Source organism: Micromys minutus (genome assembly GCF_963924665.1).
Source record: "Micromys minutus genome assembly, chromosome: 1".
Classification (NCBI taxonomy): Eukaryota; Metazoa; Chordata; class Mammalia; order Rodentia; family Muridae; genus Micromys; species Micromys minutus.
This window is the reverse complement of record NC_137969.1, coordinates 222,286,372-222,313,973: the sequence shown is the minus strand read 5'-3', so window position 1 is coordinate 222,313,973 and position 27,602 is coordinate 222,286,372. Positions and strand designations below refer to the sequence as shown.

General features: G+C 37.7%; 1 protein-coding gene across 3 annotated transcripts in view; it reads right to left on the bottom strand.

Annotated features, from left to right (window-relative positions):
* FUT8 (fucosyltransferase 8) overlaps positions 1 to 27,602 on the bottom strand; it is a 242,547-nt gene that overhangs the window by 2,277 nt on the left and 212,668 nt on the right. For all 3 annotated transcript variants that reach the window (XM_080924792.1, XM_080924791.1, XM_080924793.1), the window contains 3 exons: positions 23,724 to 23,970; positions 22,260 to 22,436; positions 9,128 to 9,278 (listed from right to left, as the gene is read on the bottom strand). In XM_080924792.1, the coding sequence (XP_080780918.1) occupies positions 9,128 to 9,278; positions 22,260 to 22,436; positions 23,724 to 23,970 (575 nt within the window). The remainder of the gene's footprint in view (positions 1 to 9,127; positions 9,279 to 22,259; positions 22,437 to 23,723; positions 23,971 to 27,602) is intronic.

The following is a 27,602-nucleotide window of genomic DNA, read 5'->3' as shown; positions in this document are numbered from 1 at the left end:
TGAGCCATCTCTTTAGCTCCCTTTACCCACTTTTAGCCATAACGTTTTCTTAGAAATCTTCTTAATAGAGATTTATATATTTACTGATGATCAACGAGCAAGTGGGTTTAAATGTATGAGCTATACCTAAAGTTCTAAAGTATGTTGTGTACATAACAGCACGTCTGTACTGATACAAGCTGGCCAGGTCTTTAAGGAAGATGTATCTACCCAATTAGTGTTATTTTAAGATGACTTAAAAGATTCTTCTGTTAAAGAATGTCCTCTCTAGTAGGTAAAATCCCATATCCTGAACTGCACTTCCTGAATTTAATTTGCTTGGTGATAAAGCTATAGCTACCAAAGGGCAACACTCTGGCAACTAATAGATTCACTAGAAAGTAAAAGAGGTTTCAGATCCCTTCCCAAGTTAGGTGATAACAGGAGAGAATGATCACTTTGCTCAGAACACTTTTCTGTTTTATACTCTGACTGGGAACTCAATGCAGGTCAGATTTCTCTAAAGCTCTAGTTTGCTTGTCTCATTTAATGAATTTTCATTGTCCTGATGCCAGCATTTTGCATCTACTTAAAAATGAAACTACTATTAATAGCTGTTAATCTGCTAATGGCACTTTAGACTGGCCCAGCAGATGTTTCTAAACTGAGACATCTGTGGAGATCAAAAACTGAATGAAGATGTTCTTTTTCTCTCTCAGTGATGCTGGGCACTGATTCTAGGGCCTTGTGCAAAAGCAAGCCCTCTACTCTGAGCTTATTCTAAGATGCTAAGCTTCTAACATTTATGACCAAATAAAATGACCAGGTTAACCTTTACCTCAACTTCCCAGAGAATCTGAATTTTAGGAACTTGAACAGTTCACAAATGCTAGATGTAACTGACAAATGAAACTAAAGTTAGATGACCCCCCCCCCAGGAATTAAAAAAACAAAGTCATTATTTTAACTATTGACAACAACAACAAAAAAATCAATTCTCTCCCTCCCTCCCTCCCTCCCTCCCTCCCTCCCTCCCTCCCTCCCTCCCTCCCTCTCTCTCTCTCTCTCTCTCTCTCTCTCTCTCTCTCTCTCTCTCTAACCCTGTGTAGCTCTGGCTGCCCTACAACTCCTTCTGTAAACCAGCCTGGCCTCAAATTCCCAGAGACCCACCCATCTCTACCTCCCAAGTACTGATATTAAAGGTAAGCGCCACCACCTTCTGGCCCTATTTCTATTTTTAATGCTGGAATTAGGCAGATCATTTTCAAGCTAATACTGTCAACAAGCTAAGTTAATCTTGGGGCTTCAATGATACAGTTAGAATCAAGGGTAGAAACAAATGTCATAATAAAATGAGAATAAAAACAACTTAGAACTTTTAACCTTCAAATTCAGCCAAAAGTTTACACAGAATCAAAATTAACTTGGAATTCTGGAAAGAAACAAGAATCATCAATGACAGACCAAATACACAATGGTGGTCTCATAAGATTACATTCTCAAAACTCTGTAGACATCTTTTGTTGTCAAATACTGATGTAAGGCATTACCTGACATAATCTTCTCAGTATCCCCATGAGTCTATCATCCTTCTTACAGACGTCAAAGGGAACTAAAACCATTTGCCCCTCTTACACTATTAGTAACTGGCAGATTCAAGTTTGAACTCAGGCAGCCCACAAATACCTGCAACTGTCATACATACTTTTTGACATAAAATGTCTTACAAATCTTATGCTCTATGTTCATTCTGTTGCATCAGAAAGACACAACCTGAGAGCTGAGGCAGCCCCGGGAAAACCTGAGGCTTCTCTCCAGGATTCCTCTTCCCTCTCTCCAGCATTTGTTAGCTAGAAACACAAGATTTGGGTTATTCTCAGGACAGCTATGATACGGTTCTCTCTATTCACCTCTTAAGACACTGCTCTCATAAGAACAACTCTGGAATTTTGGCTTTGGTTTCCTTTTGTGAAAATATTAACAATTAGTTTATGTTTTGGGGTACGTGGTTATTACTTATTAGCACTTGTGAGTACATCTGTATTTTCTTAAACAGAAGGAACAAATAATAATACATTTCAGATATCAAGCTGGGCCAATACAAGAGCGATTTCTGGACAAATGAGGATTTGGATTTGGGTACCTCCAATCTCTCAGATGCAGAAGGTATGGCACTTTACAAGAATGGACATAATATTGCAGCTGAGCTTAACGAGAGCTGAGTGTGGTCCAGGCAGCCTCACGGTAAGCCCCACCTACCAACTCCTTTCACTGTCAGATCAAACCTGTAAGAACTAAGCCATAGGGGAGATTTTGTAACTTTACTTTAAAAACATAAAAGCAGATGGCAAACACTACAGCCACAATTAGCATTCTTTCTGGTTCTAGAGTATGTGCTTCAGAGCACATGTTTTTTGGATAAGCAACTGGAACTACAGATGCAACATAGTAGGTGTTCAGTAATTATCTGCTGAATAAGTGGTGCCTCCATAATGGATGTTCAAGCCCACGGGTGATATTTAAAAGTTAAGGTCTATACACAACATTCTGAATAAATAATGGGTGTTTATCTCCATGCTGGAGCAATTTACGGCTAAGGGCTAGGAGGATCATTACAGTGTTGATGTTTTCATTCCATGACATTAGGCCTCCTCTGGAATTTACAAATTCAAATCACGTGGTAGGTAATGAAGGCTTGCAGCTGATGACAATATTCAACTTAGAGTTGGTACTGTGCATGACTGAGGAGTGTATGGTGTGCAAACATAACATGGCTGTACACAGAATGTTTTATTTCATTCTGTGACAATAATACTTCATCACTTTCTACTCTATTATAAGCATATTATTATAAGCATAAAGTGGTGATTAACAGCAAAAACTCTGCTAAAAGATTTAACACAAGTATGACGGTTTAAAAAAGTATTTAAAAGGTAAGCATCCATTAGGCAGAATATAACCCTGAGAAATATCATGCTGAGTAGATGGACTTCCGACCTTTCTCACAGCAGATGGGAACTAGTTTTTGTCAAATTAAAGGCTTAGTCAGAGGCTCTCTCAGTATGAGGATTTGAAAGCTGTTTTCAGTTTAGTGGGTGATGCTGGGAGATCTGTGCACCTTTCCTTTAGATTACTTAGGTTTGCTATACCATGAGAGGATCAAAACAGTTTTGGCTGCACTGTATGAATGTTCAAATGAATTCGATACAAGCTGCACAGTGCAGCATCCAGCACCAAAGGTGAGCGGTATGCAGGCTGATTCAAGACAGACTTCTTGTCGTCTATGCCGGGACATAGGGACAGGGGTCATGTCTTTTATTCCATGTTTTCCTCTTTGCTACTCTCAAGCATTAAGTACTGTTTCACAAACTACATCAATGGAAATTCCTACCCCAAAAGTTAATGTCATTCTTAATTTTGTCCTCTGGGATTTCCAAAATCAGATTGAAGGTGTATAATGTAGCCAGTTATGTTTTGTGTAATTTGAAATTAAAGAGTATCATGAGATGTTTTTTAATAAATGTTACAAAGGGACGTACCACGGGGGGGGGGGGTACTCAAATTGTTGAGCAATGCTGTTCACTAAACAAAGTAAACTTCAATAGCATTCAGTCTTTTTTATTTTTAAGATTCACTAAGTTTATTTTCAAAATCATAAAAAGTTTATTAAGAGAATATTTTATTTTATGTGTTTGGGTGTTGGCCTGCGTGTGTATCTGTGTACCACCTGTGTGCTTGGTGTTGTGGAGGCCAGAGGAAGGCACTAGATCCCTTGGAACTGGAGTTACAGATGTTTGTGAGCCACTATGTGGGTGCTGGGAATGAAATTTGAGTCCTCTGGAAGAACAGCAAGGGCTCCTAACTGCTGAGCCATCTCTCCAGTCCTAATGTTAAGATCTCTATACATCTACAATTGCTTTCATAAGCCAGAGTAGTAAAAATTAATTCTACAATTTGATAAATAAGTTTTTTCAGAAAATCTTTTTGATATTTCATTTATCTACCAATGAGCTACTCTAATTTCTTCAGTTAGCAAATAAGAATGTAAGTGATCAGGTAGATGGTTTGTGAATGGTGTTCTCTACTCACTAATAATAGGGTGATTGTTTGGTGGAACTATTTAAAATGTGATTGACAGCTTTGTTAACTCACTTGATAATCTTTGGAAAATGCTAATACTGACTCTTTCATAGCAACTATTAAATACTGTTCTTACTATTTGAACAATTTAGGGCAAACTTGGCTTTGGAAACAGTTTTGAAGAAAGCATATGGAAGAGTAAGTAAGTGTACATGGTAAGAGAAGTACCGAGTAGAGTTGTATTTCCGGTTTGTAAAAATTTTTTATTTAAAAGAGATAATTCTATCAATCTTTTTAAAAATTCCAATATAAAATCTAGAATAACAGAAACTGATATTAGAGGGGTAGAAAATGTATCTAAAACCTTATGAAGAATATTAATTAAGATGCCATGTCTTGGCTGGTAAAATAGCTTAGAGGTAGAGTGCTTGATTACCATGAGGTCCTGGATTCAACTCCTAGCACTTCAAACCAAAACAACAACAAACCCAAAAGGTTGCTAGGACACTCATGAGTCAACATGCCTAGGATTTACTTGCATTAACCTCAGGAATACTCCTGAGCACTCATTCTTCTAAAGAAGAACTTACTTCTGAAATGTCACCAGCCTGGTTGGTTTTTGTCCTCTTGATATAAATCTAGACATAACTAGGAAGAAGAAATCTTAACTGAGATTAATTGCCCCTTAAGATTGGTCTGCAGGGTATGATCCAGCTCACCAGGGGCATTGCTACCTCTAGTCCTGAATGGCATAGGAAAGCAGGAGGAACAAGCCAGTGGGAGCACAGAAGCGAGCACAACTTCTCCATGGCCTCTGCTCCAGTTTGTGCTTCCAGGTTCCTGCCATGAACTCTCTCAGGAATGGTATGTGACTTGGAAGTGACATAAATCCTTTCTTCCCCAAGTTGATTTTGCACATGGTGTCTAATTATAGCAACAGAAAATTTAACTTAGACAATCACACTATAAAGCAATACCCTCTTTCAATAAGCTAAGTAAAAGGGGACCCATGTGCTTCACTGGTATTAATATGCTGAAGTTACCAATTCTTTTTTATTGTGAAGAACTGTTGTACCTGTCCCCTCAGTGACCGTGTGGGCCCTGAAGACTTATCATGACCGAAAGCAGAGGTAATGGAGGTCTTGAATCACGTTTAATGCCTCTTTTAAAATTTGAGGTTATATAGTTTGAAATGTAGCCATGGGAAAGCTGTTAAAACCAACACTGAAAATTCTCTAGAATAGGCAATGATGTTCAGATAACTATTTACATATCAGCAGCTAATGTGTTTAATACATTACTATTGCTGAGTACAATTCCACATGAAGCAAGGCTTTAGTAACTTATGCACTAAGTAACATGTTTGAAAGTGATGTCTAATTGAATGGCAGACAAAGTGACGAACCAGAGAAAAATTTGACAAAATAGGATATGCTCAACTCTCACAAGAACAGGAAGAGAGAGAGAGAGAGAGAGAGAGAGAGAGAGAGAGAGAGAGAGAGAGAGAGAGAGAGAGAGAGGCTGCTGAAGAGAGAGCAATCCAGAGAGAAAAGGGAAGTAGGAGGCAGTTCTACCAGGACAGTTAAAGAGGGACAGTTGCAGAGAGAGGACAAGCTAGATGCAGGTAAAGAGAGAATGAGCCAGAGAATGTGCCGTGGCTAGAAGATTAGACTATATTGCCAAAGTTAGTATGAGGCCAAGAAGAGAAATTCAGAAGAGGCTGAGAGAGATTGATTCAGTCAGCTTAGAGGGAAACAGCTAAGTTGAATCAGCCAGCCAGAGATCAAAAAGAACAAGAGAGAATAGCTTATTCAGCAGCAAGTCTCAGAACCTGAAAACATTCTAGGCCTAAGAAATATTGTACAGAGGCTAAGGTTCCAGGACTAGGCCTAGGTTAGCACACAGAGTCAGTAAACCTCAGAAGCTACAGTTACGTCAGGCGGGGAAAAAAAAAGTACCTTTACAAAAACTTCTATTCTGAACTTTAATATAAAATATTTGAGTTATTCAAGACTATTTTGGGTTATAAAACATTGTTTCAAATTTTCTTTGGCATTAATGGCTGAAAATCATTTTGTGTGAGACAGGAGATGGTGGCACATACCTTTAATCTCAGCACTTGGGAGGCAGAAGCAGGCAGACCTCTAAGTCCATGGCCAGCCTGGTCTACAAGAGAGTTCCAGGACAATCAGGGCTACACAGAGAAACCTTGTCTTGAAAACAAACAAACAAATTTACTTTGGGTGAATTTTATCAATAGTTTTTAGAGATCTAAAAAAAAAAAAAATTCTTCTCACAACCCGTCTCTCTGTTTCTCTGGATACAAGGTCAGAATTCACTCCACTGATTGATATTACACACAAAACAAAAGCAAAGTACTGTGCCATTTTCCTTTGTCCTAGGCAAAGTTCTATTATCATGAGGTGATGGTGGTACTGACTTCTAGATCAAAACTAGTTATAAAACCAATTATTCTTATTTTAAAGAGTATAAATTTCTCATTGGAAAATATAGTACTTTCAAACTTAGAAATATGTATTATTTTATTTGATGTTTATGACTATTTTGTTTTCATGTATGTATGTGCACTACATGTGTGCCTAGAGTCTGTGTCAGGAGAAGGTGCTGGTTCCTTGAGCTAGAGTTACAAAAGGTTGTGAACCACCATATAACTGCTGGAAACAAACCTGGGTTCTCTGCAGGAGCAGCAAATGCTCTTAATTGCTGAGCCATCTCTAGAGCCTTATTTTTGTTTATCTCAAAAGCTATTTGCCCAACACTTATACAAATAAATTAGCATTACTAACAGACACTGGGGAAGCAGGAGAGTACATTTATCTGGTAGGGACTCACAGCCTATGCTGACTGCCCTCCATCTCTGCCATGCAGAGCCTGGAATTTAAAACTATTTGTGATCTGGACTAGGCCTTCTTTAGAAAATCTTGGCTGTTCAAAAATTCTGAAGCACATATTTAAAAGAAAAAATAAAAAAGTGATTCGTTTCCATCCTAGAATAGCATAAAAGGATTCTTAAGCAAGGCCAGGAGAAAACAAACTCACTGGGGTACATCCCTGTAAATGAGACATGCACATTTTTATTTAATTTTGGAACTTACTATTAGAACAATGCTTCTCAACCAAGACAACTATGCTAGGGGCACTTGGCAATGCCCAGGGATGTTTTTGTTTTTTTACAACTTGTGTTGAGGGTACTCCTAAGAATTTGCTAATATCCTAAATACATAGTATAGTTTCTCATAACAAATATTACCAGCAAGCAGTGCTTAGATTAAAAAAAAATCCCTCTGGACTAGAGGAACAGACTTGATACAGGTCTAAAATTGTCAACAGGGGAGGCAGTGATACAGGAAAAGTGACTTTTTAAAGAAATAATTGCATTTATGAATGAATGCATGCATGGTTCTTGATTGAACTTTTACCTTTTCATCTCAAGTCAGGTTTAGCAACAAGCACAGCAAATACATTTAACTACTGAGCTATCTCACTGGCCTGAAAATTACTCTATTAAATTTTTCCTTTTATTTTTTAAGATTATAATATAATCACATCATTTCTTTCTTCCTTTTTCTTTTCCTAGTTCTCCCACATGCTCTTCTCCTTGCTCTATTTCAAATTCACTTCCTCTTTATTCACTAATTTTTATCACATGCATGTGTATCTGTACGTGTATATGTGTGTGTGTGTGTGTGTGTAGTATATGTTTGTACACACACACACACACACACACACACACACACACACACACACACACTCCTAGTATAACCTGCTTAGCCTATATGAGCAGCTAGCTAGGTTCTGAAAAACAGGAGTGGGGTCAAGGAGATATACATCTGACATCCTGCTATGAGAAAAGAAACTGTACTTTTTGAAGACAGGACCCTCATTCCAGTAAAATATCACCATGAGATACCCTCAAGGAAATTTTAAGGCCAAGGAGATTTTATGTTGAGATTAGAATCCCTTCTTTGTGACTCCTGTTTCATGTAGCTGTTTTTATACAGTGAGTTATATTCTTATTTCGTGATGAAGAAAACTAGCCTGTGCATAGATAAGCACCTTCTGAAAATCCTACTGACATCCTGCTGTGATGAGGCACACCGATGAACATACTGTAAAAAATGAGGGGCATTTCTTTATTCTTCCTGAAACATACTCCTGTGCAAACTGTTCTCTTTTATGTATTTTCTTGATGTAATGTCTCAGCATTTAAGCACACTTATTTTACACCTATTTGTAATTAACTGTCCTCTAGTTATATTTTGATTCTGAAAAGAGCCAAACCTGTATCTTCAAACTCCCTTCAAGTCCTCTTAGCACACAATATTACTTTGAGCATAGTCTCTCAATGGCTGGTTAAACAACCTAACCAGTGATAAGGAGGACAAATGGGGAAAGAATAACGTTCACAGTAGATACTGTAGTGCCTCCACAGGGCACAGGAGACTGACTAGATACCTCATAAACACACACACACACCAAACCCATCACCTATATGCAACAATCAAACTCAAGGAGCTACTGTGATACTGCAGTTTTTACATTTTTAAACTTGAAGTATTTAAATTTAGTATATACCTTTTTGCTTCACAAAAATGTGCTAAGACTTGTAAAAGGCTTGTATTTACTGCTTTCACTATAAAGCCAGCAAGTGAGGCAAAACAGCTGGGAACTTGTCTCATAGTATCAGTGATGAGCTGAGATGGATAGAGTCTGGTTACATATTAGCTGTTTGCAGAATCCCAAATGTACAAAGGAAACTCAATTCCTTTCTGTTTCTGTTAAATGATATTAATAACCAAGTACTTTAAATAACTTCACTAATTGGTAACAATAAAGATATATTTTAATCATTGGTGCAAACAACTAAATATTCAATGTACTCAAACTTTTCTATGAGATCTCTTCACTACTTTACAAAATATATAAATACTAAGCATAAAGGGAAAGTATGTCTGAGTCATGCTGACACTAAAAACACAGGCATACAAATAATTTTCCTGCTCAACTCAAAAGTGAGTACTGGCCATTAAAATATGCTACCACTTACCTGGGATGAAAAAGTACACACTAGGAAGTCAGCCTGGGAGAGAAAGTGTATATCCAGGATCACACCCCGAAGTGAATTTTCTGTGTACCGATTGTGTAGTCCAGCTGACCAGGAAATAGAGTTATCACTAATAAATTCATAATTGGAGTACCTAAAATAAGAAAGAAATTTGATGACTAAACCTACATTATTCTATAGACCACTTATTTTTTATTTTTAAATTTACTTATTCACTTTATTTCTCTCTCAATGCCCCCTCCTGGTTACCCACCCTCACAAGCCTTTGCTCCTAATCACTTCTCCTCTGAGTGGGTGAGGGCCTCCCTGAGTACCCCTCCACCCAGGCACATCAGGTCTCTGTGAGGCTAGGAGCTTTCTCTCCCACCGAGGCCAAGACAAGGCAGCCCAGCTAGAAGAACATAATCCCACATACAGGCAACAGCTTTTGGGACAGCCCCTGCTCTAGTTGTTCAGGACCCACGTGAAGGCCAAGCTACACATGTACTACATATGTGTGGGGAGGCCTAGGTCCAGCTCATGTGTGGTTGGTAGTTCAGTCTCTGAGAGCCCCAAGGGTCCAGGTTAGCTGATTCTGTTGGTTTTTCATGGAGTTCCCATCCCTTTTGGGAGCCGCAGTCCTCCTAATTCTTCCATAAGACTCTGTCTACTGTTTCACTACAGGTGTCTGCATCTGAGGAAACCACTTCTTTAATCAAAAGATCGCTCTTTAACAGTGAGAACTTGATAATATTTAATAGAGTAGTTGAAGCAACTTTCAAGTGAACAATAGAAAAGAAAGTAATTCAGAATATCCTGCAAATTAAATGTTACTGAAGCCAGGTGTGATGGTATATTTCTATAACAAAGATATTCAGCTGACTAAGCAGGAGGACTGTGAGCTCGCCTGGGTACACAGTGGAACCATGTTTCAAAAGACATATTCTGGGTATATTGTCTTAAACACACACATACACCACTATGAGCTTTAATAATTCATGACAGAGCATGAAGAATTCTTATTCTTTTTTCCTTAATCTCTTTGTAATGAGTACTCTTCTAAGAGTTTATTTGAGCTTTTTTTGTATTTAAATGGAGCAGTTTTAAAAATACACCATGACTTTCATTAAAGTTTTAGTGTGTAATTGTGAAAGACCAGATTTGAGTAAACATATGTCTTCATTAACTTTACAAATAATTTAATAATTAATAGTTAGAATCTTTGTGACAACCAATAGTCTTCAATTTCCATTCTTTTTGAGGATCCATCTATTTTTCTTAGACATACCAGCAATAGAAAACCCATTCTATTGAATTTTTGAAAGCAAGCTCCTTGTGGATGGATGTCTGCTAAGTAATATGTTGGTAGTCTTATCTAAGATATGTTCTTAAAAATGCCAAAAACTGGTTGTATTGAAAAAGTATATACCTATTCAAACAATTCTGCTCTGAATCAGAAATCATTGTCTTGGTGTGTAAATCTTTAGACTATGAATGAAGTCTTGGGCATCTTCCAAAAAAGGGAGTAAAATTCATACATCCTTTATATAATTTCATGAAGATTTAACACACAGAGTGCTTACAAGTATACCTTACATATAGGAAAGGTTCAACAAAAATTACCTGTAATAAGCATTCATTTCTACTTTTAACCCTTACAGTTCTCCAAATCTACACTCATAATCACCTTATCAGTGAGGATTTGAATCTGAAATTCCCAATCTCTCTGCCTGCACTGGTTTTGGCCATAGCTCATCTTGTTGTGTGGTATTATTTACTCTTTGCTTGCATCCTCTCCTGCTTCTATCATCCCTAACTGGAATCTCAGCTACATTAAACATAAGCATTCATCTGCAGGGTTCACTTGAGCACTCTCAATACCTACAAGGGAATCAGGAACACAGTGAAAGGATAAAAGAGTATTATCCCGAGATAATAATGCTTCTTCCTTACAGACTCTGAAAACATTAAGAGTCAGTTTATATTCTGGCACTAAACAGTACTCATGTCTTAAGTTTTCCTCACATAATAGGACCTGGCCATCCACACAATGCTAGGACTGTATGAGTCTACCTCTGTTCAGGGCTCTACCTCAATCCCCAGACAGCTGCTTAAATTTTATTATCATTTCATGCCCACTAAGGAGCTTCCGTCTTTGCCTCTGATAAAATGGCAGTACAGGCAAAAACTCAGAACATGCTTTGTACTGCTGTATGTAGTGCTCATGCCTAGTAGGCCCTTTGATTGATTGATTGATTGACTGATTGGTTTTAGTGTTTTGCCTTTCTCAGCTCAACATCAGTGAGGTAAAGAAAATGTCACATTTGTTCTAGAAAGGAAATCTGAAATATTTGTAGTATGATCAAGTTACATGCCCAAGTCACAAACACAGTAACAAACGAACCTGCAAATGCTTAAGAGTAGTAGGAACAGGAATCAGCAATCCTGCTGTGGGTTTACCCTTGAGTAAAGCTAATATCATTAGCACATATGGAAACTCAGTGAATCTAATAAAGTGGCCCCTTTAGCAAGAACTGACACCAACAGCCAGTGCTCTCCTAACTAAAAGGTCCTGCTATAGAAGAGACCAGCAGGAGCTGGAGATCCTTTTCTATGTATGTGAAAGACAGGTTCAGGAAAGAGAGTAGGAGAAAACAAAAATAAAGCGAATAATGGAACAAGAGTGGAAGCTTCTATAAAAATAGACTTCTTGGGTTTTGCCTCCAACTGCATAAGCAGAGGACTTCTTTTAAACTGAGGTTTCAGAGACCAATAATGATAATAACTACCTTTTACTATCTTAAAAAAACTTAACTTTATACCACCCACAAAAGACTAAGATTGCAGCTGTAAACTAATACTGAAGTTTAACAAACAGGAAGGCCCAAGTGAGGATGTTTTGATCCCACTTAGAAGGGGAAACAAAACAACCACAGGAGGCAAAGGGAGGGACAGATCTGAGTGGGAGAGAGGAGGGGTAAGGGAAGAGGAAAAGGGAAAAGGGATGAGGTGTGTGTGTGGGGGGGGCAGTAGAGAAGCCCAGAGCACCAGGAGAATAAATGGAAATAAGCAGCCTCTGGGGGTGGGACATGGTGGGACACTCTAGACAGAACCAGAGACCTAGGAAGTGAGGCATTCTCAGGACTCAATGGGGGTGACCTTAGCCAAACTGCTAAGAGGGAACTCAGAGTAGACAGACAGGGCCTCAAGTGGATGGGGTTACCACAGTCAAAATTTATGACCCAGAATTGTTCCCATCTAAAAGAACTACAGGGACAAAATGGAGAAAAGACTGAAGGGAAGGTAGTCCAGTGACCAGCCCAACTTGGGATCCTTTTCATGGGGATGCACCAAGGCCTGATACTATTAGTGATGCTGTGATGTACTTACATACAGGAGCCTAGCATGGCTGTCCTCTGAGAGGTCTTACCAGCAGGTGATTTATTTAAGTCAGGGACCACTGTAGTTGAATTAGAGGAAGGATGGAAGAAACTGGAGGGGAGAGTGACCCCAAAGGAAGACCAGCAGTCTCAACTAACCTGATCACAGGGAACACCCAAAGACTGAGCCACTAACCAGGCAGCACACACGGGCTGGTCCAAGGCTCCCTGCACATACATAGCAGAAGACTGCATGGTCTGGCCTCAGTGGGAGAAGATGAGCCTAATCCTTAAGAGACTTGATACCTCAGGGAAGGGGAATGCTTGTTGTGTGTGTGTGGGGGGGGGCACCCTCTCAGAGGTAAGGGGGAGGAGAAATGGGATGAGAAATGGTGGGAGAGAGGACTGGGAAGGAGGGGGATGGTTGGAATGAAAATAAATAAAGTAATTTAAAAAACAGGTAAAAAAATAAAAACCACTCATTGCTAGTTTTCATTTCAGAGAACATCTACACTATATAAAATGTCAGAAAACTTTTCTTCTATTAATTGCAAAGAACCTAATGTCAGAAAAAGCTGATTTAGAATGCTTAATAATGAACAAACTAAATATGTAAACATATTATCTGGGATGATTTTAAATTGTCTCACCACACTATCCAGTTCTTAGCTCTTTGGCTGCCAGTGATTCTGTGACTTTAAATTCTTTAATGTAAATTACTTAAGAGAGGTACCGATGGTATCTCAGCAATGGCTGCCACAGCTCCTGGGAAGCTAGTGCCAAGACCCCATGGATGGACTCCATCTCCGCCTAAAGAAACATGAAGTGTGATGCTGAGTGACAGAGGATTAACTGCACACTTGCACAGACAGCTAGACAGGCAATGCTCATCTGGACACCCTCTTCAGACAAACTACCCAGAAGTTCCTATTGTGTGAAGCTTGTACACCATTTAAATATAATTTTTCATCTAGCCCCTCTTAAAGTAGAACATTCTTACAATATTACTTTGGACATGATATACCTGGTGCAGGATAAGTGAATGGTTATAAAGAAAAATAGTAAAAGTTTTATTATTTGAATACATAGCAAAACCTATCACAAGAGATCTAAGGAGAGCTAACTCAGAATGGACAATGTTTAAGTAAAAGAATGAGGAGAGATGGCAGTTAAATTTCTGATTAATAAATTAGCAATGAATTGGGAAACTAAAATGAAAGGATTTTCAAAGAGGAAAAATATGCATAAAGTGTTGCCACTGATTTTATAGTAGAACACAGACAAAACTGCTGCCTAGACCACTAGGGAGGGGTTAGAGGTGCTGAGGAAAACAGAAATTCAGGTTACTATTTGCACAGTAAAGGAGATATTGCTATCTGTACAATAATGATTGCTCAGCATAAAAATGTCATGTGTGGGACTGGATCAATGCTGTAAAATGTTCATATCCTTTAACAGAAATAGTTCAAAGTCTGAAAACCCAGCTTGAGGAAATAATGTAGTATTTTAGACATACTTGGTATCATTATTTATAATAGTAAAACACTGAAAAATAACCTAACAATTTGGTACTAGGAAAATGCTTGCTCACGTCATCAACAGCAGATTCACAGAGTGGGTATAGTCACTACACATCTTCACTGCACAGGGAGTGAAGGGATGTCAAAAGGTAAGCAAAGGGACCAACAAAGCAGCAGCACCTATACTTCTCTCTGCGAAGACTGCAAGAGAAACAGTTCAACATAAAATGTTAATTCTCAAGAGGTTACAACAATTACGATGCTGGCATGTACCTACAATATGAATTCAAGGCTAGTCTGGGCTACATAGCCAGGTCTCAACAAAATCCAACTAAGTAATTATTATTACGAATTATAAATATTAAATCAATGAAATGTACAAAGTAAGTGTCAAAGATCAGAGGCAGATAGTCACAATACAAGAATTCCTGCAAACTTTATGCCTCATTCAACACTGGAAAGTTCTAGATAGAAAAATCAATTAACAAAGGAAGAAGAAAACCAGAGGACTGGAAAGAAGACTCTGCCGTTAAAAGCACTGTTCCTTTGTAGGACCTGAGCATAGCTCCTATACCCACACTGAGTGACTCACAACAGCCTGTAACTCCAGCTACAAGGAACCTAACACATTCTTCTGGATTCCATGGGAACCCACACATATCTTAAAAACAAAACATGGACTTGGACTATGCTTCAGACAAAACTGACCTAACATATTTATTGTGTCTTTTGTTCAAATGTATATGAAACATTCTGAAAAAAAAAGTATATGCTGGGCATAAAACAAGTAAATTTTTTCCTGCACACAATGGTATTTAATAGATCTGAGTTACAGAAGTCTTGGAAAACTCTCAGATATATACAAAAGAATATACCTTTTTCTCAGCACCTCTCCAAAATTGACCATACAGTTGGTAACAAAACAGGCCTCAACAGATAAAAGATTAAAATATTCCCATGCATTCTATCAGATCACCATGAACTTAGGCTGGGGTTTAATAATAACAAAAATAACAAAAAGCCCACATACACATGGAAGCTGAACAATGCTCTGCTCAATGATAACTTGATCAAAAAAGAAACAAGGATTGAAATTAAGGATTTTTTAGAATTTAATGAAAATGAAGGTACAACATAGCCAAACTTATGGGATGCAATGGAAGTAGTACTAAGAGGAAAACTCATAGCTCTGAGTGCCTCCAAAAAGAAACTGGAGAGAGAAGACACTAACAGCTTCACAGCACAGCTGAAAGCTCTAGAAAGAAAAAAAAAAAAAAAAAAAAAAAAAAAAGAAGCAGATACACCCAAGAGGAGCAGACAGCAGGAAATAATCAAACTCAGAGCTGAAATCAACCTCATAGAAACAAAAAGAACTATACAAAGAATCAACAAAACCAGGAGCTGGTTCTTTGAGAAAAATCAACAAGATCGATAAACCCTTAACCAGACTAACTAGAGGGAACAGAGAAAGTATTCAAATTAACAAAATCAGAAATGACAGGGGAGACATAACAACAGAAACTGAGGAAATTCAAAAAATCAGATCCTACTACAAAAGCCTATGCTCAACAAAAATGGAAAATCTAGAGGAAACGGATGACTTTCTAGACAGATACCAGCTACCAAAGTTAAATCAGGGTCAGATAAACCATCTAAACAGCCCCATAACTCCTAAAGAAATAAAAGCAGTCATCAAAAGCCTCCCAAGCACAAAAAACCAGGACTAGATGGATTCAGTGCAGAATTCTATCAGACATTTATTGATGACCTAATACCAATACTCTCCAAACCATTCCACAAAATAAAAACAGAAGGAACACTACCCAACTCATTCTTTGAAGTCACAATTACTTTCATACCTAAACTACACAAAGACCCTACAAGAAAGAGAACTTTAGACCAATTTCCCTCATGAACATTGATGCAAAACTACTCAACAAAATTCTTGCAAATAGAATTCAAGAACACTTCAAAACAATCAATCACCATGATCAAGTAGGCTTCATCCCAGAATGGAGTGATAGTCCAATATACAGAAATCCATCAATATAATCCGCTATATAAACAAACTAAAACAAAAACAAAAAAATGATCATCTCACTAGATGCTGAGAAAGCATTTGACAAAATTCAACAACTCCTTCATGTTAATGGTCTTGGAAAGATCAGGAATTCAAGGCCCATACCTAAACATAATAACATAGGCACAGGGGGAAAAAAAATCCTGAACAGAAGACCAATGGCTTAAGCTCTAAGATCAAGAATCAACAAATGAAACCTCATGAAATTGCAATGTTTCTATAAGGCTAAGGCCACTGTCATGAAGACAAAATGACAGCCAACAGACTGGGAAAGGATCTTCACCAATCCTACATCTGATAGAGGGCTAATATCCAATACATACAAAGAACTCAAAAAATTAGTCTCCAGAGAATCAAACAATCCTATTAAAAATGGGGTACAGAGCTAAGCAAAGAATTCTCAACTAAGGAATACTGAATGGTCGAGAAGCACCTAAAGAAATCTTCAACATCCCTAGTCATCACAGAAATGCAAATCAAAAACAACCCTGAGATTCTACCTCATACCAGTCAAAATGGCTTAGATCAAAAACTCAGGTGACAGCAAATGATGGCAAGGATATGGAGAAATAGGAACTCTATTGTTGGTGGGATTACAAGCTGGTACAACCCCTCTGGAAATCAGCCTGGTGGTTCCTCAGAAAACTGGACATAGTACTACCTGAAGACACAGCTATACCCCTCCTGGGCATATACCCAAAAGATGGTCCAACATATAACAAAGGCACATGCTCCACCATGTTCATAGAAGCCTTATTTATAATAGTCAGAACCTAGAAAGAACCTAGATGTCCTTCAACAGAGGAATGGATATAGACATTGTGGTACATTTATACCACATGTGGTATATATATATATATATATATAAATGTATACTACTCAGCTATTAGAAACAATGACTTCATGAAATTCCTAGGAAAATGGATGCATCTAGAGAATATCATCCTGAGTGATGTAACCCAGTCAAAAAAGAACACACATGGTATGCACTCACTGATAAGGGGATACTAACCCCAGAAAGCTCTAAATACCCAAGAAACAATTCAAAGACCTTATGAAATTCAAAAAGAAGGAAGGTCATAATGTAGATTCCTCAGTCCTTCTTAGAAGGTAGCACAAAAGACTCATGGGAGGAAATACAAGGTCAAATAGAGAAGCAGGGATTGAAAAAACAATCTTTTGGAGGCTGCCTCACCTTAAGATCCATCCTATATGCAGCCACCAAACCTAAGCACTACTGCTGATGCCAAGAAGTACTTAATGGCAGGAACCAGGCATGGATGCCTCCTCAGGGGCACTGCCAGAGTCATACAGATACAGCAGAGCATGCTTGCAGCTAACTATTGAACTGAACACACATTCTGCATGGTAAAAACAGAACCGAAGGAGCTGAAAGGGTTTGTAACCTCATTGGAAGAACAACATTACCAACCAACCAAACCCTTCACAACTCCCATGGAATAAAACACCAAACATTGAGCACACATAGAGAGATCCATGGCTCCAGTTGCATATGTAGCAGAAGATAGCAGTGTCTGGCATCAATGTGAGAAGAGGCCTTTGGTTCAGTGAGGGCGAGTTTTCCCAATGTAGTGGAATGCCAAGGCACTGAGGTGGAGAGCGTGATTGGGAGAGGGTGTACCTTCGTGGAGACATGTGGAGTGGGAGGGGGAATATGAGTGGGGTGGGGAAGGGGATAACATATGAAATGTAAATAGAAAGAGTTAAAAAAAGATTGTAGCTATAAAAGTTTGAGTTATTGACTTATGAAGAAACAAGAGAAAATTTAATCAAATTCAGAAATGGAGAAGAAACATAAACCTGCCCAGTTAGACTTCTCAGTGAGTAAAGAAGCTTGACACATAATCCTGAAGACCTGAGTTAGGTATCAAGAAGCCAAGGGATTACGGAAGTTGGAAGCTGTCCTCTGACTTCCACATGGAAGCTGTGGTAGATGTGCTCCAATACACAACATAATATGCTACTACCATCATTGCCACCACTACCACCACTACCAATACCATCACTATCAACACCACCACCGCTAATACCACTACCACCTACTACTACCACCACCACCACCAAGACCAATAATAATTATCTGACACTATTAATATTAATAGCATAGAAATACAAAACAACCAACCATGAGACTACTATGAACAAATTGTATAATCTACAGGATTTGGATGATTTAAAAAGAATCAACTCATCAAGACTAAATAAAGAAACACAGAGAATCTAAACAGACAAACCAGTAATAAAAAGCCTGCCATCAAAGTTCCATGCTATGTTCTACCAAATGTTTAAAGAGAGAATACAAACTTCCCAAGTGTTTTTGCTTGTTTTGAGACAGAGAATTATTACATAGCATAGGATGGCCTGGAACATACTTAACTTTTGAGTGCCGTAGCAGGTATTCTTCTAAATGTTTGATGAGGACAACAATACCCTAATAGCAAAACCACTAATATTCTCAATGAACAGAGATACAACTTCTATAAAATACTAGCAAATTAAATTCCAAAGCACATTTAAAAATATGATGAAATGAGATTTGTTCTAAGGATACAAGGGTAGCCTATCACACAAGTCTGTAAACATGACCCACTGTAATAAGTGAAGGAAAACAGCAATAAAAATCCTCCACGATTATCCCAATTGATAGAGACAAAATATCTGACAAGATTCAACACCTGCTCATAGTAAAGCTTTTAACAAGTCAGTATGATACATGTCAGCACACTACAGGCCATGTATGACAACTCCATAAATGACATCATACTAAACAGTGGAAGGCTGGCAACTTTTCCTCTAAGATTAAAAAAAATTAGGCTAAGGCAGGAAGATTACAAGTGTCAGGCCAGCCTGTGTTACCACTAGTGCTCATACAAACGGTATTCAAGCATGAAAGAAATATGTGAAATACCTGTTTGTTGATGGTATGGTCTCATAGTTAGAAAACCCTAAGAGTCCATTAAAAGTCTTAGAACTGACTGATAAATTCGGTATAAAGTAATAGGTTATAAAATAAACATACCAAAAATTCCCAAACAAACCAGTAGAATTTCTATACCTAAAAAACTAACCCAAAATAAAATTTAGCCAATCCCATCTGTAATAGAACCACATAAAATACTTGAGTGTGAATTCCAAGTAGGTGGAAGATCTGCATGTTAAAATATATGAGGTCCCGATGAACAAAACTGAAGCCTTAAAGAAGTGCAAACCTCAATAAACTGTTTTCTTTATTCAAAGTGACCAGCAGATTCAATGCAATTCCCAGCAAAATTCCAATGTCATTTTCCACAGTAGAAAAGCAGCCTCTCTACAACCTACATAGAACCAGAAAAGATCTAAATCTCTAAAAGCAATCTTGAGCAAAATTCACCATCCTGAAGTCTCACCCTGAAAGCTGTGTATTACACAACGGCAGTCATCAGAATAATGTAGTTCTGGCATAAAAACAATCATCAGTGAAATGGAAAGCTCCGGAATAAACCAGAGGATCTACGGGCTAATTTTCCAAGAACATCTGATAGAAAAAGGACAATTTGTCTAAGAAATATAGTATTAGGAATACTGGATATCCACAGACAGAAAAATGAAAATAGACCTGTCTTACACCAAGTTGAAAACAAAAATCTAACTCAAAATGGATCAAAGATTCCAGTGTAGTCTGGAGATGACAAACTATTTCAATGACACTGGGAGAAAATTCTGTGAAACTGGTTTAGGTGATAGTATCCTAGACAAGACTCTAAAACCATAGACAACAGAAGAAAGAACAGCAAGGAGGACTTCTTCAAACTAAAATGTTTCAGCAAAGCAAATGCACTGCACTGGGGAAATGTGCACATGGCATATATCTGATAAGGGTTAATTTCTAAACTATATGGAAAAGAATATGAAAAGTGCCCATCATTTCTGAGCACCAGAAAAATGCAAATTAAAACCATAACGAGTTATTGATTTGCACCATTCAGAATGGCTGTTAACAAAAAGACAGAGTAGCAAGTGTTAATTGGGCTGTGGTACAAAGGAATCCTTGATTCATTGTGGGGACAGCATAAACAAGTATTATCTTAAAGGATGGAATTCATTTAAGACTAAAAAACAGAATTACCATATGACCCAGCAATCCTATTAGAGGCCATATATCCAAAGTAGTAACTGAAACCAGTGTCAAAGAAACTTCTCTACTCCCCATCTTCATTTCAGGAGCCAAGTCATGGAAGCACTTTAGATGCCCCAATCAATCAATCAATCAATCAATCAATCAATACCCCTCTCCCCTCCCCCATATGTTGGTGAAGTGATAAGTGCTAATAAATTTGGCTCTTTCCACAATTTATATATAGCTTAAAGCATTACACTGCATCCCACAAACATACAACAGAGTTGTTAGAAATAAATAAGCAAAGAGACTTAAGTGACCTAAGAAGATATAGCAGTAAATGTTATACTAATTGAAAAAAAGTTCAAATTACACTGAATCCTAACTAATTTTTTTACTGTGATTAGGGCTAGAAGGCCATCAGTTGGTAGGATGCTTGCCTGGCATGCAAGAAGCCCTGGATTTAATTCCTAGCAACACAAGAAACTGGATGTGGTGGCATGGGCTTGTAATTCTAGTACTGGGTATGGGGTTGGCGAGGATAGAAACAGAAGAATCAGAAGTTCAAAATCATCCTCAGTTACATGGTGAGTCTGAGGTCGGCTTGGGCCACATGAAACTTCATCTCAAAAACCAGAACCAAAAATGTGACTATACAAATTTCTGAGAGGAAAATGTCATTATTTAAACAATGGCTGTCACTGGTAATGGGATAGTGGGTGGTATTTTTCTTTATTCTTGTATTTATAAACTTCTGTATCTTCTAATGGACACAAATTACTTTGCCAATCAAGGGAAGATGCATTCAGTAATAAGTCAAAGAGCAGACAAAATTAATATCCTTTCTTAACCAACTTACAAATGTGTCTGGTGTTTTAAAATGACTGAGCACTGCACATCTGAATTGAAAACTGAAGGCTTTAGAAGTTTTGCTCAGGCATCACTTAATGTGTAGCTCTTAGATTAACTCAGTCTTATATTTGGCTGATGAGTTTCTTTGCTATGTATACTCAAACACTTGAGGAAACAGCTGCGTTTTAGGCCTTATTCTAAATGTTTCTTTTTCCCACTCACAACTAACAAAAAAAGAGAGAGCCGGGGGCAGTGGTGGTGGTGGTGGTGGGGGGAGACCAAGCAATATATTAAATAGGAAAATAGTTTAAACAATTAACTGCTGACAAATGCTTTCAATGGATAGTATTTAAATAAACATTTCAGTATTTACTGGGCCTATACCAGAGCTAGGTATATTATCAAAAGTATATATAATGTACTGAAGGAGACATATGCACAAGTATTCAGCCATATCACAAGAACATGCAGAGAGCGATACATCCTATTCAAAGCTTAGAGATGATTTTCTGGGAGGGTATCTGAGCAAAGCTAAAACTATTTTTCTTTCTTTCTCTACTTTCATACATACTTAATGCATCTTTTACTTATTTTATTGACCCAGATCATCTGAGAAGAAATTTACAGTTTGGATCAAGGCTTTGCCTATATGCTTCTTAATATTGCACTAACCCTACAGTAGGTCATACCATACCCTCCTCGTCTCCTCCATCCCTAGAGTGGGAATTCCTTTCCCACAGAGTGTATCGTGTTATATGGTTACTGCCTAAGTGCTAAGGAACAAAGCTTCAGAGTGAGACGGGCCTTCCTAGCACTTTGATCTAAAATGCTCCAGTCTTCAGAACTGTGAGTTGTAAACTGTCACTTAAACTCCAATCTGTAAAATTTTGTTTATGGCAGCTCCAGTGCATTAAACCAGATTTTGGTATTGAGAAGTATGTGTTTGATGATGACTATGGTGATAACTATACAAATTAGTAGTCTAGGTTACTTTAGATTTCTTATTACAGTCATCAGCTGTGACAAATGAGGTATGGCTTGATTAGATTAAGACTCGTATAAGTATGTAGTCTTCGAATTTTGGAACCCATTACTTAGCAACAAGAACCACAAGGTTCTAGATTAAGGATTCTTTTCAACTAAAAGAAATTATCCCACTACAGAGCTCCAAGTTGGTCTAACTTACTTTGTCTTTGCCTCCTTTAACAAAGTAGGGTCATCGGTAGCCAGATATACTCGTTTTTTATCCACTTGCATTCTGCGTGCGAGAAGCTGAAAGTGTTCTTCAACATGTACCATGTACTCCTCGATGGGATGGAAGGCTGCTTCTGTTCCCACTTTGTCCGTGCGTCTGACATGGACCCTGGGGAGAGGTGGAGAGCATGCTGATAATGCACTGGTACTCAATTAGTATCCTTAGTCACTAGGGGCATATTAAGCCAATTTTTCATTTATTCTCACAAATTTTCATTATTTCTCATTAGAGAATATAAAATCATTTTGAAACATTTCACAAATATTTTAATATGGTTTGCATGCTGAATAGTACAGGGCAATATTAAAGGCAGCCTTCTCACAGAAAAAGCAATTGGCTTATCAAGACTATATGGAGCCTGGAAGCAAAATACTCACCAACTCTCCATTAAAAATAGATTTAAGTTTTAGGGATTTTGAGACTAAAATCATTACCAGATTCACAGCTTAACATTCTGATGCCAAGGCTTATCTATTATTATTTTTCTTTCATTTTATCCTATACAGTTACTGTAACCTCAGTTCATCAGATTTAAAGTCAGCTAAGGAAACAGACCCATATGGACTTTTCCTACAGTTAAGACAGGCAAGCCTTTAAAAACTATTGGCTATTTTATGTTCATGACACCATTGCAGAAACAGATCTCAGTTGTTGTTCTGAGAAAAAAAGCCAGTGTTATTAAATGAGAGACACAGACTTACACTGTCCTGCAATGGCTAAGTCACTGACTTCCTGCATTCTCCCTGTATCTAAGTCCTGCCAAAAGCGAGGGGCTGTGTCTTGAATTTGAGTGAGGGCTGGGGTACACTGGGGTAACTGTGCCATCTTTGGGCTGTTGTTTCCTTTGCATCCCAGACTATAGTCCAGATGTGCATTTGATCACAGAATATCTATTCTGTCATCTTTTCTTTCCTACATTCTTCTTAATCACTGCTGCTCTTGGGAGACTGGACTTGTTTCACGTGCTCTATACAAAAGAAGTGGGGCAGGGGGTAATTTGCTACTTTGAATCTTAATGAAGTTTCAGGGGATGAACACTATTTAATATTCTGATTTCACTAGGTTCTTCCTTTAGTTCTAACGTTTAGAATAGGGGTCAGTAATTACATATAAAGATTAAGAGATGAAGAAATATGTAGAGTAGGAAATATGAAAATAAAACAACGGAGCTTCATAAGAACAAGAGGGAAAGACAAAGAGGAGCATCTGAGGTAGACAGGCACACGGAGCCAGTCTGCTCAGCTGCCTACGTGCACAGTAGAGCAGCCCCTAGGTTCTGGAGTCTTTGTTCTTTAGTGAAATGTGACTATTAAATTATATAAAATTACAGTAAAAGGCAAATACATACAACTACTGCTATATATTATTGTTTGAGAGTGGAAAATAGATTCTTACCCAATAACTGGATGTTTGAAGCCAAGCTTCTTGGTGGCTTCTTCTATTTCCTTTTCCAGCCAAGGTTGTGGACGAATCAAATATTTGACAAACTGGGACACCCACCACACTGCAGGATCACCATGGACTCTTAGGAGTCGATCTGCAAGGTCTTCTGGAACAGCCAGTGGTAAGTAAGGAGGCCGAGGATGGAGGCTGTCTACAATGGGGAGCTCCACCACTTGAATATTTTTGTCGTTCACTTCACCTAACGGAACATTAAAACACATTGTGACTAACACATTGTGACTACACTATGCTTCTCACACATTTAACACGCAACTGACCTTACTTGGCGTACTGTTACCTTAATAGCAACTCTAAGGAAATATGATTTTTAACTTTATAGTGGAAGTTGGGAAATTTGCCTACAGTACCAGAGCAAGAGTGACAGAGCTGAGCATGCCTTTCAAGTTCGTGGCCTTTCTACCAATTCCTACCACCCTGTCACCTTATCATTTCATATTTCAAGTTAGGACAGTAACCAGCATCCAAAGCATTTATCACATGGGTGACAGATACAAGGTTACTAAATTCATGTTTTTCTGTTTGTTTTGTTATTATATAGTAACTATTCTTGAACTTCTAGCTTGTTATTATATCAAATGGCCCTTGCATTTCTTTTGTAATGGATTCTTTTGTAATTTTATAAATCAAGCTATCTGTATCATTTACATAAAAATAAAACAACTAAAAATGTTTTTCTTGGCTAAGTTAGATTTAGTATATATTCAGTTATGACAATAACAGAAACTTGTTCCTTATCTCCACAGTGAAGTACAGAGATTAAGTAATCATTCTTACAGAAGATGACTGCTTTCAAAATTGATCACTGCTATTTCTGTCCTACCATATTTATAATGCAGTGATAAAAACCCACAATTGATAGTATCCCCCAGATTTTACACATTAAAGATTTCCCAGTAATAAGTAGAAGACAAAAATACTATACAGAAATAAATTGAACTGAGTTACAATTTTAATAATGGAAAATATTAGAATAAATATAGAAAATAATCTCAGTTAAGATGTTGTTATAATCACAGGATAATTAAGGAAACAATATACTTGTAAAGAATAAGCCTATAAAGTGTATTCACTAATGTGAAACAGTTTATTTCTGTTTGCGCACACACACACACACACACACACACACACACACACTATTTGAAACACAGCTAATAAGGTTCATGGCATAGGTATTTTAAAAATCAGTTTGGTATAGTTAAGACTTAAAATTTTGGTAATATTCTATTTCTCTGCTATGCAAAACAATTTCAAGATTTTGAGAACAAAGTACCTAAAACATGACATTTGTAGGATGAATGAATGAAAAGTAATAAAAAATTTAACACCAGCACTGCAGTTCATCTATTATGCCAGCTAAGAAAGCACAGGCACCTTTTCAGAGGAGGAACTACAAGTGAGGGAGAAGAATATGATGCATTTTAAATTAAGCTGCCCCAGTCTTCCTTAAGGCAAGGAAATCAGTGGTGCTTTCCCTGTTATGGAAATGATCAGAAGCAAGACAAAAATAAAAGAGAAAATAAAGAATGAAAGAGGACTACCCCACCTGGGGATCCATCCCACATGCAGACACCAAACCTAGACACTATTGCTGATGCCAAGAAGTGCTTGCTGACAGGAGCGTGATACAGCTGTCTCCTGAGGGGCTCTCCCAGATCCTGACCAATATAGATGTGGATGCTAGAAGCCAACCATCAGACTGATCACAGGGAGCTCAATAGAGGAGTTAGAGGAAGGAGCTGAAGGGACCTTATCTGGCATCAATGGGAGGGGAGGCCCTTGGTCCTGTGAAAGCTTGATACTCCAGTGTAGAGGAATGCTAGGGCAGTGAGAGGGGGACCTCATAGAAGCAGGGCAAGGGGGAAAGGGATAGAAGTTTTGCAGTGAGGAAACCAGGAAAGGAAATAACATTTGAAATGTAAATAAATAAAATACCCAATTAAAAAAATGAAAGAGGAAGAAAAAGATGGGTTAATAATAATAAAACAGAAAAAGAAAGGAATTTCTGGTATCGGACAGAGTGCATACTTATAATCTCAGCACTTAGGAAACTGAGACAGGGGATCCTGAATTCAAAGCCAGCATGGGCTACAAAGTAAGTTGTCTTTAAAAGGCATCACCATTGGGTTCAGTGGAAGAAGAAAGAAAGGGAGAACATAGAAAATAAAGAAAGCAGCAGCAAATGCTTTCATACATACCTATAAACATATATACCTACACAAAAGCAGAATTAGTAGTGCTGTCCTTGGTCACTTTTTCCTAACAAGGCTATTCTAAATGTTCAGTCTGCATAGCTCAAATTCACTAATAAGAACATACTACTCTCTGATGGCACCGAGTCCTCAAATTCTTTACCATTAGCAATACTTGGCATCCTTCAGAATGCAATGAAAACATCTTCCAGCTAAAGAAGTAGAGTACCATTGACTTTTTTTGTTCTTACTTTCATCAACTCATTGACTTGTTTAAATATTTATGGAACTATATTCAAATGTCTGAGGAACACTATAAACGAAAAACTGTAGTAGCCACAATATAAAATGACATGCATCACCAAGCAAAAACTACATGATTTCTACTGCAAAAAATCTCACTTGTGCTGTTTACAGTACAAGAAAAATAAAACATCACTATTATCAAGTGTGCTTTCAAAGCCTGTCTAGCAAAATGTCAAAAAAAGAAAAGGTATTTCTATTTACCACTAGCAAGGATTAAAACTTTACTTTCTTCAGTCATCACACACACACACACACACACACACACACACACACACACACACACACACGTTTCTGTTAGAGGGAGATTATCAGAAATAGTTTATTAATTTATGGATTAGGTTTTTAAGCGTGAGAATTGCTTTTCCCTTATATCTCTATCTCTGCATTGTATGCAATCTAGCTAAGTATAGGTTGCATATAAGTGTTATATAATTGAACACAAGGGGCTGAAGCATGCATTGGTGTGAGGATTTTGGGGTCTCCTGCAGCCCAAGTACATTATCATCAGCCGTGGTCACCCAGCAATACATCACTAAAGGTTTTCTTCCAATGTATGTGAAATGTCCTCTTTCATAACAACCGCCCTTTCTTCTTCCCTGAGCTCCTAGATACCACCTTCTGTTGTCTCTATGAGATCAGTTTTTTTGTAGATCCTACATATACATGAAATCATAAGTATCTTTCTATTTCTGCATTATTTCAATGTAAGAATTAGTAAGTTCAATAAACTTGTACAAATTAGTGACACTTATATGTTATCAACATATTATTTGAAAAGAAATTTAAAAATAATCTTACTTGCAATAGCACAAAAATCTTAAAAGACTTAAGAGTAAATTTTTAAAATTATTTTATTCACTTTACATCCTAGTATCAGTTTCCCCTCTCCTCTCAGTCCCCCTTCTCCTAGCTCCTTCACTATCCCCAACTCTCCATTCCGTTCTCCTCTCAGAAGGGGGAGCCTCCCTTACCACCCTTCCCACCTCCAGTCCTCCATGCCACCCATGCCAGTCACTACTGAACTTTGCATATCCTCTCTCATTGAGCCCAGACAAGGTTTCATTTAAGTAATATGATAAAATATCTAAATAATGAAAATGATAAAATAATGAAAGAAACTGAAGACATAAATAAATGAAAATATGGCCCATGTACACAGGCTACAAAATTAATGTTAAAATATTCATAGTACCCAAAGTGATTTATAGCAATGTATCCCATATCTCAATTCTAAAGTCATTTTTCAAAGAAATAGAAAAACACAATTTTTATGAAACTATACAAATACCCTAAACAGCCAAAGCAATCTTCAAAA